The 16,896-nt window shown below is 40.4% G+C and overlaps 1 protein-coding gene across 5 annotated transcripts in view; it reads left to right on the forward strand.

Annotated features, from left to right (window-relative positions):
- Nucleotides 1-16,896, forward strand: part of RXFP2 (relaxin family peptide receptor 2) — a 430,781-nt gene that overhangs the window by 400,170 nt on the left and 13,715 nt on the right. For all 5 annotated transcript variants that reach the window (XM_056561880.1, XM_056561884.1, XM_056561881.1 and 2 more), the window contains 2 exons: nucleotides 7,976-8,047; nucleotides 12,992-13,221. In XM_056561880.1, coding sequence (XP_056417855.1) covers nucleotides 7,976-8,047; nucleotides 12,992-13,221 — 302 coding nt within the window. The remainder of the gene's footprint in view (nucleotides 1-7,975; nucleotides 8,048-12,991; nucleotides 13,222-16,896) is intronic.

A 16,896-nucleotide genomic window follows, 5' to 3' on the forward strand; every position in this document is an offset into this window, starting at 1 on the left:
TACGTGGGAAATCTCAGAAATCTCTCTCCCTTCTCTATCAGTGCTTCTAGCCTGGATTTGGGCTTGACATGAATCGCTGCTGTAAAAAAGCTTTTCTGTGCAACACACACTGCTGTCTGTAAAAAAGCATATTCAGAAACACTCAAATTTCAAAGCAAGGAGATTGAGCCAGCTTCCACTCTTTATCAATGCATTTTAAAAAGTACAAATAGCACAACAGTTCCCATAGTGACAGATGAGTTTCTGGCGTGTCAACTGCTCTTATTCATGGTCAATAATGTTACAAAAAATGCAAGTTAAAATATGCATGCCATTGTTGATTTAGTGTACTTTACTAAGCAATCTTGATTCCTTATTCTTAATTGTTAACCAAGTGCAAGTATAATTAATCAAAATTGGTATGTGTATATAAACTTGAATGTTTTTTTAACATTATTTACCATGACTAAGAACAGTAGACATACCAGAATTTTGTCTGTCACTGTGTGAAATGCTTTACTAAAGAGTGAAATTTCTCAACACATCAGACTGGATCCACCTCCTTGCTTTGAAACAGTGGTGATCCATCTTAGTGCTTGGATGGACAGAAACTTCCTATGTATTGGGACAGAGAATGGAAAACATTTTTTTTTAATCAACTGGTGCCATAAAGTTAAACAGATTTGTAAATGACTTCTATTAAAAAAAATATTAATCCTTCTAGTACTTATCAGCTGCTGTATGCTCCACAGTAAGTCATTTTCTTTTCTGCCTGACCACAGTGCTCTCTGCGGCCACCTCTGTCTGTATAAGGAACTTTCCAGAGCAGGATAGGTTTGCAATGAAGATTTGCTCCTGCTCTGGATAGTTCCTGACATGGACAGAGGTGTCAACAGAGAGCACTGTGGTCAGACAGAAAATAAATTAAAAAAGAAAAGAACCTCCTGTGAAGCATATAGCAGCTGATAAGTACTGGATTTTTAACAGAAGTAATTTACATAACAAATAGAAGTAATTTACAAATCTAATAGGCTAGAAAAAATGGATATGTGCAGCTCACAATTTATTAGCCGAGGTATGATGATTTTACACCTACACCCAGGTGGGAATAAATATAAGAAAAGTAAAAATGTAAATCATCCCCTCAAGGCTAATACCAGACAACCTGATACATGATAATAATAGAAGGATATTGAAAAAGAAGATTGTGCTTCAATTTCATGATAAAGAGATGCAAAAATTTTTAAAATGCGTATACTAATAAAATTATAACATTATACAAAAGACAATGGCCCTCATTTACTTAGAAAATCGGGTTGTAAGTCTATGTTGCTTTCTTACCCGACTGCTTTTTTCCCCTGGTATTTATTATTATGTCGCATCCTGTTTGTCGCACGTGAGTTTTGTTGGTTTTGGTCTGAGTTGTTGGGAAAAAATCCACAACAATTCAACAAATTCGGGTTGGAAACCTTTATAAATACGTGGGAAATCTCAGAAATGTCGGGTTACGCCCCTTTTTCGGGTTTGGGAGAATCCACATTGGGTCCGTCAGGAAAAAATGTTGCATCATGTCGCAGACTGGCGCACGATGTCTGCGACATGTCGCAGAAAAAGATGCGCCAAAAAAACCCGACAAAACAAGTTGGGTTTAGAATAGTAAATGAGGGCCATGATGTTAATAAACCTACTTCCACAGGGACCTTGTGGAGAGGTAGTTATGTCCTGCACTTATAAAATTCACTGTCATATTCAATAGTATTCAATAATCCGGCATTTGGTGGTTCGGAATGTTGTATACACAGTCCACAATGTAATAGATAATGGTTAATGTATCCTAGACCATACAGATAAATGGATATACAGTTACCAGCCAAAGATATACTGTCCCAGCAGGCTGGTATTCACAGACGCACAATTGGGCCGATGTCTGCATAAGCTGAACTGGAGCGCTGGCGTGCGCTTCCGCGGCTGGTCTGCCTGCCACAGACCCTGTAGATGCCGCTACGATGGTGAAGGTAGTGGAGGTAACAGCTTGCAGATGTCCAAGGTCGGACCTCGTGGAATCCGGTGGTGTCTGACGTCAGTAGCACGGTGAACGGGCTGACGAATGGGCTGGATACAGAGGGCTGGATACAAAGAGGCTGCGGCTGTTTGCAAAAGGTTAGATGCCGAACCCTCAATTCAATGAGAACCTGTAGATAACAGTGGTGCGAAATATTCCTCCTGAGGAAAGGCCGTTCCGACAAGTGCCCTGAAACGTGTCTAGATTTATTTTAAACACACTATTAACGCATCACTGTTATCTGCAGGTTCGCATTGAATTGAGGGTTCAGCATCTAACCTTTTGCAAACAGCCGCAGCCTCTTTGTATCCAGCCCTCTGTATCCAGCCCATTCACCATGCTGCTGACGTCAGACGCCACCGGATTCCACGAGGTCCGACCTTGGAAATCTGCAAGCTGTTACCTCCACTACCTTCACCATCGTAGCGGCATCTACAGGGTCTGTGGCAGGCAGACCAGCCGCAGAAGCGCACGCTATTGCTCCAGTTCAAGTTCAGCTTATGCAGACATCGGTCCGATTGTGCGTCTGTGAATACTAGCCTTCTGGGACAATATATCTTTGGCTGGTAACTATATATCCATTTATCTGTATGGTCTTGGATACATTAACCATTATCTATTACATTGTGGACTGTGTATACAACATTCCGAACCACCAAATGCCGGATTATTGAATACTATTGAATATGACAGTGAATTTTATAATATAAGTTCAGGATGTAACTACCTCTACACAAGGGCCCTGTGGAAGTAGGTTTATTAACATATTGTCTTTTGTATAATGTTATAATTTTATTAGTATATGCATTTTAATAAATTTTGCATCTCTTTATCATAAAATTGAAGCACAATCCTCTTTTTCAATATCCTTCTATTATTATCATGTATCAGGTTGTCTGGTATTAGCCTTGAGGTGATGATTTACATTTTTAATTTACAAATCTGTATAACGTTCTGGAACCAGTTAATATAAATAAAATATTTCCACCAGAGAACCCCTTTAAGATTTTTAAATAGGGGATAAGTGTCTTATCTGAAGTCAGATTCCTCTACGATCTCCAGAATGACATCCCAGACCCACCCAGTAGAATGCTCCAACACCCACCTTCCAAGGTTTGTTGCTAAAAAATAATGGAGTATTCCAGTGATATGCCAAAGGAATCCAAAGTTAAAGGGGTATTCCGCTGGAAAAAAAAAATTCAATCAACTGATGCCAGAAAGTTAAACAGATTTGTAAATTACTTCTATTTAAAAATCTTAATCCTTCCAGTACTTATCAGCTGCTCTATACTACAGAAGAAGTTCTTTTATTTTTGAATTCCTTTCTGTCGGACCATAGTGCTCTCCGCTGACCATTTCAGGAACTGTCCAGAGTATGAGAGGTTTGCTATGGGGATTTACTCCTACTCTGGACAGAGGTGTCAGCAGAGCACACTGTGATCAGACAGAAAGGAAATTCAAAAAGAAAAGAACTTCATGTGGAGTATACAGCAGCTGATAAGTACTGGAAGGAATATGATTTTTAAATAGGAGCCATTTTACAAATCATTTTAACTTTCTGGCACCAGTTGATTAAAAAAAAAAAAAAAAAAAGTTTTCCAGTGGAGTACCACTTTAAATGGGTACTCCAAAGGGAAAATATGTTTTCAAATCAATTGGCTCCAGAAAGTTATACAGATTTGTAAATTACTTCTATATAGAAATCTTAATCATTCCAGTATTTATCAGCTGCTGTAAGCTCCAGAGAAAGTTGTGTAGTTCTTTTCACTCTGACCACAGTGCTCTCTTTTTTTCCAGAGTACCCCTTTAATTGTCATATTTTTTGCCACACAGCAAAGGCTTTATACCAGACCGTATTACAGTATATAGCAGTGGTCTCCAACGTGCGGACCTCCAGATGTTGCAAAACTACAACTCCCAGCATGCCCGGACAGCCAACGGCTGTCCAGGCATGCTGGGAGTTGTAGAGTTGCAACATCTGGAGGTCCGCAGGTTGAAGACCACTGGTATATAGCATTGATTTATTCTGTAACCTGTCATATACCTTACTAGAAACAGTCTTTATTGTACAGAATGTGTAAAGTTCCAAACATTTGAAGGTGTCTGAACCAGAGAATAGGAGCGTTTTCAATCTGTTGTCAGAAATAGATCTATTATATGATAATTTAACAATCTTACAGCTACCGGTGACTGACACTTACAAGGCTTCACATTTTATCTTCATCACTAAATGCTTTTATGCTACAACTGAAAAAAGTCAGAGTCTTGATATTAACATGACGTCTCCATAAGTGCTAAAGAGGATTTCTTATTCTTACGCAGTGCAAACATTTTGAACAGGATCAAAATAATCTAAAAAGCGATTCATTTTTTAACAATCTGAAGGATCTGACAGCAAAAAAAGAATCCATGTGTTAGGCCTTGTAGTAGTGATAACACAATGTATCAGTCTACCTGTAAAGTATTTCTTTAAAGGGGTACTCCACTGCCCCAGCATTCAAAACATTTTATTCCGAACGCTGGGTGTGGGCTGCGAGGGTTGTGACGTCAGCCGTCACGCCTCCTCCCATAGACTTGCATTGAGGGGGCATGGCATGATGTCATGAGGGGCGTGGCCCTGAATGCTGGGGCAGTGGATTACACCTTTAGGGTACGTTCACACGTGTGGAGTTACAGCGTATTTTACGCTGCAGATCCGCTGCTGAAGAACCTCTGGATGGTGTCCTTAAATGTGCCTGCTCAGAGCGGCAATATGCCGCTCCGAGCAGACACAATGCGATGTGCGAGTCGCCACGCATGCGCGCTGTACTTGCACACATCGCGGCCGCTTCCCCTGCTCAATGAGCTAGGCCGAGAGCTGCCGCGATGTGCGAGTATACTGCGCATGCGCGTGGCGACTCGCACATCGCCGTGTGTCTGCTCGTAGCGGCGTATTGCCGCTCCAAGCAGGCACATATAAAGGCAGCATATAGGAGGTCCTTCAGTGGTGGATCCGCAGCGAAATATTCTGCGAAAATCCACAGATCTGAACGTACCCTGAAAGTGAATGTTTACACTAGTTTTAAGGTCCAAAGGTGAGCTTTAATTCATCTTTATATAAAGATGAATTAAAGAAAAAAGGTAATGCAGAGCTGAAAATCCCATACATTGACAAAGAGTTAAAAAGCTTATTCCAGAAATAGTGCCACTCTTGTCCTCAGTTTGTGTGTGGTATTGCAGCTCAGCTCCATTAAACTGAATGCATCAGAATAGTAAAACCAAACACAACCTCTGGACAGTTGTGGTGCTTTTTTTTGGAAGAAAGCAAGTATGTTTTTTTCCAATATTGGATAACCCAGTGTTTCCTAACCAGGGTGCCTCCCAGTCATTCCCCCGTCAACCAGGAGTCCGTATGATCATCTTCTGTTAACTGCAAAGTAGCCAGAAGTAACCTGGAAGTTTTACTGAAAAGATTCCTTCTTCTTAGCTTGTTAGAATTGTAAAGCTAGACTGTAAAGTAAAACGGGACAAAATTGTTTGCTTCAAGAGGGGGCAGGAGACTAATCCTGTCCAGAGCCCTCCCCCAGCAGCACAGATTACCTGCAGCACCAATGGGGCAAAAGGAAGCATAAGACAATTAAAAGTGTGTTTTATTGCTAGAAACACTGTCAATTACTTAAAACAGCTGCTAAGCAGCGTACCAATTATTTCAGATGACTTTTTTAGAACAAGCTGCTCTGTGTGTGTGTTTGTGTGTGTGTGTGTATGTGTGTGTGTGTGTATGTGTGTGTGTATGTGTGTGTGTGTGTTTGTGTACATGAGGAGCAGCACTATTTTTGCTTTTATATGGTATTTTTTAGAAGATTTCTGCTCTGCAGGCTTTATCTATATTTTGCAGTTCTCCTTCCTCCCCCCCCCCCCTCTATAGATTTACATTGCTTGTCTTTCAGACACAGGATAAAGTTGTGCTTATTTTCAGAGATGATTTTAACAGCAAAAGGTGAGGGGACAGGGAAATGTTTGATAACAGGAAAAAGAAGCATTTTAGTCTAATAAGATAAATTACAAAGTTTCTTATATTCGCTCAATCATTGAGTTGGGAAGGAATATTTCCTATTCCATGGAGAAATTGGCAACAGCCTCATGTTTTTTTTTTTTTTTTTTGCCTTCCTCTGAATCAACACAGTTGGATTTTAGGTTGTCTTTTTTCTTTCATGAACTATGCAACTATATAACTTGTACTATTGATCTATGCAAAGTGTGTTCAAATGACAGTGTCTATTTAAAAGATAAAATTGGCTGATTCCAGTTGACACTAGGAGGAGCTCACTGCGCACAATCTTATTTTTGAGTTCAATGCAGACATGTATACAGAATTGCTTGGGGTATTTGCCCAGCACGGCAAGAACCCAGGTAAATCCAGCCCATGTCCTCTTTATCTAGGGGCTGTCAGTCAAACAGGATAGGTGGATACAAGCAGGTCAGTGGGCAGCAATAAAGAGGAGATGGGTTGGACTAACATGGACTCTTGCTGAACTGGGGAACACCCCCGGGCACTTGTGCCTGTTAGCAGCAAGGAGGTAGCAGATCCGCTGAGCCTGTGTGAATGATGGCTTGGACCTTGTCAGGCAGTGGAGTCTAAGATGCTGCTGGTTTTTACCAGAGCCCCCCGCAAAACGGGATGGACTTGCTGCGGCAGGCAGCACCCAGGTTACTACCCCTGACACAACTCGTCCACACAGGCTTCTGAGGAGAAAACATGATACAGGAGGAATATGGCAACTCGTAGTCCGGATAGCAGAAGGTCATGGTAGGCAGCACGGTAGCGAGAACAGGGACATAGCAAAAGGTCAGTAGGCAGGAGGCACTGGAGCAAGGTCAGGTCACGGAGCAGGTAGATCAGGAACATGGTAAGGCAAGATACAATAAACACTTTCACTAGGGCACTGGGCACACAAAAATCCAGCGAGAGGTAGAGGGAGGTGCACATACTTATAGAGAAGGGACAGGTGCAAACACTAATAAAGGGTGCACTGGCCCTTTAACTCTCAGAGCTCTGGCGCGCGCGTCCCCACCTCCTGGGCAGTGTGAGAACACTGAGGAAACAGAAGAAGGAGGAGGAGGTGAGTGACAGCCCGTGATTCGCATGCGGGCACGTCCCGCGATGCGAATCCCGGGCCCACCGGAGGACAGAGGAAGAGATCACTCACGGCCAGTGTGACCTGCCGGATCGCTCGCCGTAACAGTGCCTCATTTGTAGAATAACTAAATGGCTTATATCTCGCCTCTGGGAGGGACAATGGAGATAATAATCTTTACCAGGAATGCTGATATATTTGTAATATACATTGGTTAAAAAATTTGTATATTTTTGTCCCTGCGGCTATTGTCTGTGTGTCTCTATGAGGAGTCCAAATACAGGAAGTGAGGGTAGACAAGCAGGGCTCTGTGCAGTGAGGACAAGCAGGACAGTGTGCACTGAGGCTCTATAACATGCTCCTGGCTCATACATCAGGATGATTGACAAGCCAGGAGCCTGCACACATCCCTGCTTGTCCTACCCTCACTTCTTGTTTTTGAACTCTTTATAGAGACACATAGACAATAGCTGCAGGGACAGCATTTTTTAACCCAAAAATATACCTAATTTTTAACCAATGTATATTACAAATTTACATTTTTTCCCGAATGCTGAGTGCGGGCTGGGGGGGGTCGTGACATCACGGCCATGCCCCTTGAGGGCATGGCCGTGATGTCACGACTCCCACAGCCTGCACACAGCGTTTAGAACAAAATGTTCCTAATGCTGGGGCAGTGGAGTACCCCTTTAACTGAAATGTCCGCTTTGTGTCCGAAATCACAGCTAGACCAGGCCCAAAATGTAATTCCATGGAATTTTAAATGAAAAGAATATAATTCCCATTATTCTTAATACAAACTTCATGTTATTTCTAGAGCACTGGAGAAAATTGAAATTCCAAATATAAGCACAAGAATGTTTCAGCCAATGAAGAATCTGTCTCACATGTGAGTATGTGCAGGAGGTTTCTCTGTATTCCGCTAATTAGAATAATTACTAAAATCCATCATGCGCTCCCACCGGGGATCTCATTTATCATCTAGATTCCTATTCTATAACTAGATGTGATAGCAGGGGATGGAAATGTTTAATAAACATTTGTTAATAATAAATTGATTACATTATCGCTTTGGATTGAATTATATCATTAGTGATAATGAAAAGCAAAGGAGATTTATAATGGGAAAAGATTAGTCACATTAACAAATCTAAGGCTAACTTCATCCAATACAATATTCCTGGTCATGGCACATATTCTTTACTTAATGCTACCTTTATACAGCTGCACAATGTGCTTCACTTTTAAAGAGGTACTCCACTGGAAAACAATATATATATTATTATTATTATTATTTTTTTTTTTTTAATCAACTGGTGCCAGGAAGTTGAACAGATTTTTTTTCTTCTATTTTTTGAATTTCTTTTCAGTCTGACCACAGTGCTCTCTGCTGACACCTCTGTCAATGTCAGGAACTGTCCAGAGCAAAATCAGTTTGCTATGGGAATTTGCTCCTGCTCTGGACAGTTCCTAAAATGGACAACAGAGAGCACTGTGGTCAGACAGAAAGGAAATTCAAAAAGAAAAGAACTTCCTGTGGATCATACAGCAGCTGATAAGAACTGGAAGGATTATGATTTTTTTATTAGAAGTAATTTACAAATCTGTTTAACTTTCTGGCACCAGTTGATTTATTTAAAAAAAAGTTTTCCAGTGGAGTACCCCTTTAAGGGGGGACATTTCTGGTTCAATTTGAATAAAAATGATATGCAAACCATTACATAGAGTAACATGTGATCCACAATCCATACAGTCTAATACATTTCTAATTTTTTATTCTCATGTTGTTTATAGTTCTGAAATTCTGTCTTTCTTAATTTCTTATAAAAGAATAGGAAAAAAAAAATTGCAAATTTCTTCCAAAAACACCTGTCCTCAGTTTGTGTATGGCATTGCAGCAAAGCAAAGTAAATGGAGCCAAGTTGTAATATCAATGATCCATATTAGACCAATATATGGAGGGTTAATCCAAGCAATATACCAAAAGATCACCGTAGTGATCCACTAGTTCCCTGATTTACCATATATTAAGAAGAAAATAGTAAAATGTTATTAATTCATATTGTTTCACACACAAAAAAAAGATAAAAAAATCAGGGTGTCTCTCTTTCCACGTATTAAGATATACAAAGAGTACTGCTGAGACTCAATAGTGATACTGTATGCACCTGCAGTGTGCCATTCAGAGGGAAAGGACACCGCTGTGTTTTAAAATCAATTTGCAGCCCCCCTCGACATGTTTCGCCGCTCACTCGGCTTTGTCAAGAGGTAAGAGCCCTGTTACCTCTTGACAAAGCCATGTGAGCGGCGAAACATGTCGAGGGGGGCTGCAAATTGATTTTAAAACACAGCGGTGTCCTTTCCCTCTGTATGGCACACTGCAGGTGCATACAGTATCACTATTGAGTCTCAGCAGTACTCTTTGTATATCTTAATACCTGGAAAGAGAGACACCCTGATTTTTTTATCTTTTTTTTTTTTTGTGTGTGAAACAATATGAATTAATAAAATGTAATTATTTTCTTCTTAATATATGGTAAATCAGGGAACTAGTGGATCACTACGGTGATCTTTTGGTATATAAGTTGTAATATCACATACAACCTGAAGACAAGTATGGCACTGTTTTTGGAAGAAAACAACTATATATAGTTTTTTTGGGGATTTTTTATTTTTTTTTATCCTGGATAACTCCTTTAATAATTCCTTATAGCCGTTGGATGCTTTAGTTTTCTAATACAAAGCTCCAGTTCCCATGCAGAAACATAGGGGAAATGCATTAGGACTGTCATTTCATATACTGGTCTTAAAGGAGAAGTATTATGCTTAAAAAAAAAAATTATAATGCCTGGGCTGCCTTCATATAAAAACAGTAAACAGGACTCGCCTGCAGCCGTTCCCTCAGTGTCCCAGTATGTCACTCTGGTTCTCTGCCGCTGTCTAATTCCTGGTCGGGCATTGGTCAGGGGATCAAACTGAGGGTCAGCAATTCGCTAGCCACTGCAATGTCCTGCCTTGGTTGGTGATAGGCTGAAGTGCAGTGTGATGCATTGAGTCCCGGTACTGGTCGCCTAGGCTCAATGTATCACACTGATGCTCAGCCTATCGCCAGCCAAGGTGGGACAACACTGCACCCGATGATTTGTTGACCAGCATCATGATGCACTGACCACAGCCGGACCAGGAAGGAGACAGTGGCGGAGGAGCAGACTGAGAAACCAGGACACCCGGCAGAGGCAGGTGAGTCCTGTTTATTGTTTTACTTTCAGTCAGCCTGGGCATTATAGGATTTTTCTTTTTTTTTACTATGAGACTTCCTCTTTAAAGCAATGGACACTGGAACAAGATAACCAAAATTTCATTAACAGGCCAGAGTAAACATCCACTATAATGTGGTCCAATTGCTGGGCCCCAGGAGGCCATGGCTTCAACCTCACAAGCCTTGCACATATTTAAGAAATTGTCAAACATCATGTAAAAAGGCAAAAAGTTATACATCTTTCACAAGGGTATGTTCACATGGGCAAAAAACGCTCTGCCAAATCCACCTTAAAATTAGTTTGCGTTTTTGGTACTGAGTTTAATGTGGTTTTTCAAGCTCCCATTGATTTTATGGTTCCATTTGCACTTCCATATAAAACAATTGTGAAAAGTGACTTGTCGCTTCTTTTTTCAGCGTGTGTTTTGTAAACCACAAGGTTTTTGAACCATTCCCCATGGAAGTCAATGAGAGATAGAAACAGCATGGTCTTTGACATGGTTTCTGCCATGGTTTTTTTTTTTTCCTGTGTGAACATACCCCTTTACTGTAGATTTAGAAGATGACAGGCTAGCTACCTGAAGTCCCAACTAGACTGTGCTCAGGAGTTATAAGGAGTACATACTGTGTTATAACTGCAGGTAGCCAGAATTATGTCATCCAACTTTTTGTCTAAGCAGGGGATATGGAACTTTGCTTTCATCACTATTAAAAGGGGTATTCCGGATGATCAATTTTACATTTAAAAGTGCCCATGGTGCCAGTATAACGGCAGTGTCAATCCCTGCTGTCAATGTTTTCTCTTCTCTGCCCCAACACACACTGGAAATGTCAACTCAGTCAAACAGTGGCTGAAGGAAGACACCATTGAAGCCAATGATTAGCTAAGCAGGTATTTCCTGCATGTCAGGACAGAGAAGAAGAAACGTAGACAGCAGGGCCCTGCACCATTGGGACAGCACTAGTGAGGATTTACAGGTAATGGAAAAAGTAACGTTGCACCCACCGCAAGACACAGCATGGAGGTTTTCAAATCCGGGTTTATTCGCAAATACGAAGTGCTATACAGTCAAAGCAGGTTGGAGGGAAGGGAGGGGAGCAGACATCCGCTCCGTGGAGCTGGCTGAGTGCAACGAATCGTTTCGCAGTGAAACTGCTTGATCACGCTGATCTAGTGAGGATTTGGCAGCAGGTGAGTACAAGTTTTTTTTTTTTACGTTATCCAGGTACCCTGGGCACTTTTAGTGTAAAATTAATCTTTCGGAATATCTCTTTAAGATATACTTAAAAACGTATTTGCACAAATTTGCTATTTAGATAAAACTGAAAAAGTAGCACACAGAAATGTTGTTAAATTTTTTATTATGACCACCTGTTTCACAACCTTTTGATGTATCAATCCATTAATCTAAAAGCATAAAAGAAAATAAAGGTGTGAATGTTCCCTTGGCTTGTTAACAATTAACAAGCAGGTAGCAACTTCCCTCTTATCCCTGTAGCATACTAATAACAATGGAGAAAGAAAGTGTCCGGCCAGGAAGATTGTTCTACTTCATCATAGAGTTTGTAGTTTCTAGTACCTACTGATGTGATGTAGAAATATTATACAGTATTATACAATTTTTAAATGGAATCGGAGTGGTCCCTGGCAGCATCTCCCTACCCCTTCAGTCTTGATTGATAGATCTGTTTCTTTTAGGTATAGACAGTGATAGAAATAGTAGTTGGGGAATGCCCCAAGATATCAGTCATATGCAGCACCCAGATCTTAGGAGGTGCATATCTCATGTTGGAAAAACAGGGTAAGATATGGGAAATCCTGAAAGGATTAAAACTCTAGCAAAATTAAATGTGCTAAGGACTTTTGGCAAGTCATATTTTCAGTCCTAAATTTCTATGGAATAAAAGGCATGATTGGCAGTGGGGCCTTTCATTTCACTTCCTGGGCCACGGCAGGTTTTCAGGCTAACACAGGTGGTGAATGCAGCTGGTTACTGGGTGTTAAAGCTAGCTAAAAGTTAGAGGCTGATAGGAACCTGACCTCCTGATGGAAGTTGTACTCTAGAAGGCTGGAGACTTAGGCCATGTTTATTTTTGGACAATAAACTGCATGAGAAGCCCTGCACTGTGTCACTGTCTCAGACTGGTGATTTATACCCTTTACCCATCTATACCGAGGTAAACTCAAGAGAGATAAATCAATCAAGGCCGGGGGGGTCAGGCAAAAGCTACCAAGGACCACCCGATGACTTGTGGTTCAGGCAGCTTGAAAATAATGAAATGGTAGAATAACAATGTAAGGCAAAATATATCCCAAGTAAAGATGTGTCAGAAGATTTCATGTGTGGCGTATCGGTCATCTTGGAAGACTTCTTAAACCCCCCTGTTGTACTCATACATTGTTGACATTGTCTGTCAATCGCACTGGCACATTGTGGTTTACATTACTGAATAAGCCCCATACATATGGGAATCCTGTTAACCAGAAGGGATGCTCTTCTATTTTGTTATTGTCTTTCCATAAGTAAAACATTCTTCACATTCTAATTTGACTCTTATCTTTCTTTTTTAAAGATACTTTAACAAATTCCGCTATTGTTCCTATGCACCTCATGTACGGGTGTGTACGCCGCTTACTGACGGTATATCATCATTTGAAAACCTTCTGGCAAACACAGTTCTGCGCATATTTGTCTGGGTAATAGCCTGCATCACTTGTTTCGGAAATATCTTTGTTATCGGAATGAGATCGTTTATTCAGTCAGAGAACAAGACACATACAATATCTATAAAGATTTTATGCTGTAAGTAAACGTTTGCAATCCATGAAATGTAAAATGTTTTGTGAAGTGGGACATAACTTTAATGAAGATCATTTATGTAGAACAACTTTGCTTAGTATTAATGTGGATCGACCGAAAAGAACTTCTGCTCTTAAAGGGGTACTCTGCCCATAGACAGATGTTTAATCCCGGGGGTCCCATCACATCAATCTCCAAGCAGTACCCGGGATTCAAAACAGTGGCCCAGATCTATCAAACTTTGTGAGAGAAGAAATGGAGGGATTTTTCCACAGAAACCAATCAAAGCTCAACTAACAAGCGCTCGTAAAGTGAAACCTGAGCTGTGATTGGTTCTAGTGGGAAAATCTCTCTATTTTTTCTTTCACACAGTTTGATAAAGCTCCCCCAGTATGTTTACAATGCTGGGTTTGGGCAACCGGAGATGTGATGTCATGCCACGCCCCCTCCATTCATGTCTATGGGAGGGGGAGTGATATCACAAGGGGACATGGCGGGACTTCAAGTCTCCGGCTGCCCAAACCCAGAGTTCTAAAGAGACTGTTAAGAATGTTGTTTGCAGCCCAGGTGCTGCACGGAGATCCTTTAAATAAGGGATAAGATGTCTGTTGGGGAAGTACCCCTTTAAGCACTGAAGAAATGCTTCTAGAGAAGTCATGATGCATAAAAAAATACTGCGTAATTATAAAGGAAAATAAAGTTGCAAGCATTATTTTTTTTGGACTGTAAGAAACTTAAATTTTTATTAGAAGATGAGATATTAAGAGTTGTTTGCATCAAATAAGTTGACTGCCGTTCTACACTATGAAGTCATAGGTGATGCATGTCACAATTTTAGATAACATATTCTAAAAATGTATGAGAATGTTTAGATCATGTATAAGTAGATATGATGCATTATACACTGCAGCGCCAAGACGGAAAAGTCATGCAATTATGGAAATCACAGGATTGGTAACATGGTAATGACATGTAAATAATAAAACCTATGCCACCCTACACTATAGTCCTAGTAGTAGGATCAGGGTGACATTCCCTCATAAAGCCTCTTCATTGCATTGACCACATGGTCTTCAGACCAATCTCAAATTATCATTGCATCCAAGACAAAACGGGACTTGTCACTGTAGAGGATAGACCTCCATTCCAGCCTACATTCCTGTCTTGCTTAGAACCATAATAGCCTTTGAGCTATTGAAGTAGTGTGAGGTCAATGTAGCTGGACATCTGGCTTTTACACAAATGTCATGCAAGAGCTTTCTGATGGTTGACACCATTTTGATGGTAGACACCGATCTGTGCCCTAGATTTGGTATGTGATGTCCAATTTTGCTTGCAGTACAGATTGAATCATTACATGCCATTCTTCTAAGCTGATGTTTCTTCCGTGCAGAGGTTCCCCTCTGTGCATTATTCCAGTTCTTCATTGGTCTTTAAACCACTGGAGAGCACAAGGTTGAACAGTGCTGATATCTCAGTGTGTAGCTTTCAACCAGGAATAGCACTTCTCAATATACAGCAGGAATAGAATGGTGCTAGACACCATTGCCAAATGATTCCTGCCGTATGTTGAGAAGTTATATTCCTGGTTGATCTTGATTACTTGGGGCAGGAAGGCTGAAATTGACACTGATACCATTACCTATACACACCAGTACCATCGTTGTGTATAGGTTACACAACCCTATGTGTTAAGCAAAAATATACCCTGATTTGTTAATTTTACTCTGCGGTACTTCACTATGGAGTGCTGTCGCTCAATCTTCTAATTTGTGTGTAGTGATCAATTAGAGCAGTGTTTCCCAAACGGGGTCCTCAAGCACCCCCAACAGGTCATGTTTTCTGGATTTCCTTAGTCTTTCACAGGTGATATAATTATTGTCAGTGAATCAGACATCACCACAGTTATCCAACACATTATCAACATCAATTAGAATAAAAAACAGCTTTTAATTGGGATATACTAAAATTAATATATAAACACAGTACGCATATAGAGCACAAAACATGAAGAGGGTAGAGGTAACAGGTGAAACCCTAATAAATTCCCTACCTAAATAAATTCCTAACAACTAAGTGAAGGACAAGGGTTAGGGGAATAGTTACAATATGTACAAAAATATATCAACCTCTCTGGCCAACGCGTTTCTCTCCCAGGTTGAGGGGAGTTCATCAGGGATGAGAGGATAATATTCACAATTCAATTAGTGCACAACAAATGCAAAATCATATACAAAAGATGCAAAAACCAATAATGACAATAAATAAATGATGATACATAGGTCCGGGTCCGTCAGTAATAAGTACCGGTCATATATGTGAGTCTGTTAGTGTCTGGTCAAATACATACACATACATTATCATAGCAGAAGGATGGCATTTAGAATATTACTATGCAATGTTAGTAAAATAATAATAAGTTGACTCCAGAGAGAGAGGATGATGATCTGTTCAAGATACATGCAGATACACTGTGAACAGAAAAATGTAATAACAAGTCTGTCAGTTTTGGGGTGGCACTACATTAAAGGGGTCTTTTATTTATAGAATATAATACCAACAAAAGACTTACCCCCTATGTAGGATGATGGTATTCAATTAAGACCACCAACAGAACACTCTGTTCCTGATATTAAAGCAGATCTCAATTTAACAGACTGCTATGAAATAAATATAATATAATTCACTAACCCCCTCTGGTATTCAAGAAAAAACAAATATATGGTAAAAAATTATATCATAAAAGATTATTGTCAAATCGCTCACCTAAAAATAATGCCAGTTAAATATAGGATGTAATGATATTAATGTGGTCAGGCAATGATGTATTTCCACAGGGTAGGTCAAGTACTAATAGTCTCAATTGGGACCAATAGGACAGGTATGAATGGATAACCACTAAATAGAAGTAGTCCAAAAGGTTCAAAAGACGAATAGATAATAGATAGCCCAGACCTGAATGAATAATCAAACAGAGGTGGCATAAGTATACATAAAGTCAACAATATAGTTGTAAATAAGGGACGGTCCCTGAGTAGTGTACTGACCTGATACTTGTGGATGAAAAGCCTAGACCACGTTGGACGCCGGTGTCTGCATAATGACAGACATCGGTGTTTTATACTACCCGCAACGGATCTTGGATGTGCGATTACTTCCGGTAATTGGAATGCAAAATGCGTTCCACCCGGGTAAACGCTTCCGGTTGGGAACTTAGTAGGTGGATACGGGTGGAACGCGAAAAGCGCTCCACTCGCGTGTCACCTTCGGTACCTTACTTCCGGCAGGGGAGGTAGTGAAAACCCCTACGTAATGCCGGAAGCGGAAATACAAGTGGAACGCAATATGCGCTCCACTCGCTGAAAGGCGCAAGCGAAAATTCAAGTGGAACGCATACATGCGTTCCACCTGCGGGCACAGATAGCAAATGCCATTCAAAGGAGGGAAAGAGGGAGGGGCATAGGTGAACCCTGATGGTACATAGGTCAAATATGCCACCCTAGTGTACCAAAAGATGTGGTACTGATTTAGGTGGCTATAAAATAATGGTGAACATAAATTGATAAATAGAAAAAACTATTATACATTTTTTAAATACAAAAGTACTCGGCACTTAGAAAAGCTGACTTGCCAGACCTATAAACTTAGATGGTAATTACATAATTAAAGTGACATGAC

The sequence above is a fragment of the Hyla sarda genome, chromosome 2 (assembly GCF_029499605.1).
Source record: "Hyla sarda isolate aHylSar1 chromosome 2, aHylSar1.hap1, whole genome shotgun sequence".
NCBI lineage: Eukaryota > Metazoa > Chordata > Amphibia > Anura > Hylidae > Hyla > Hyla sarda.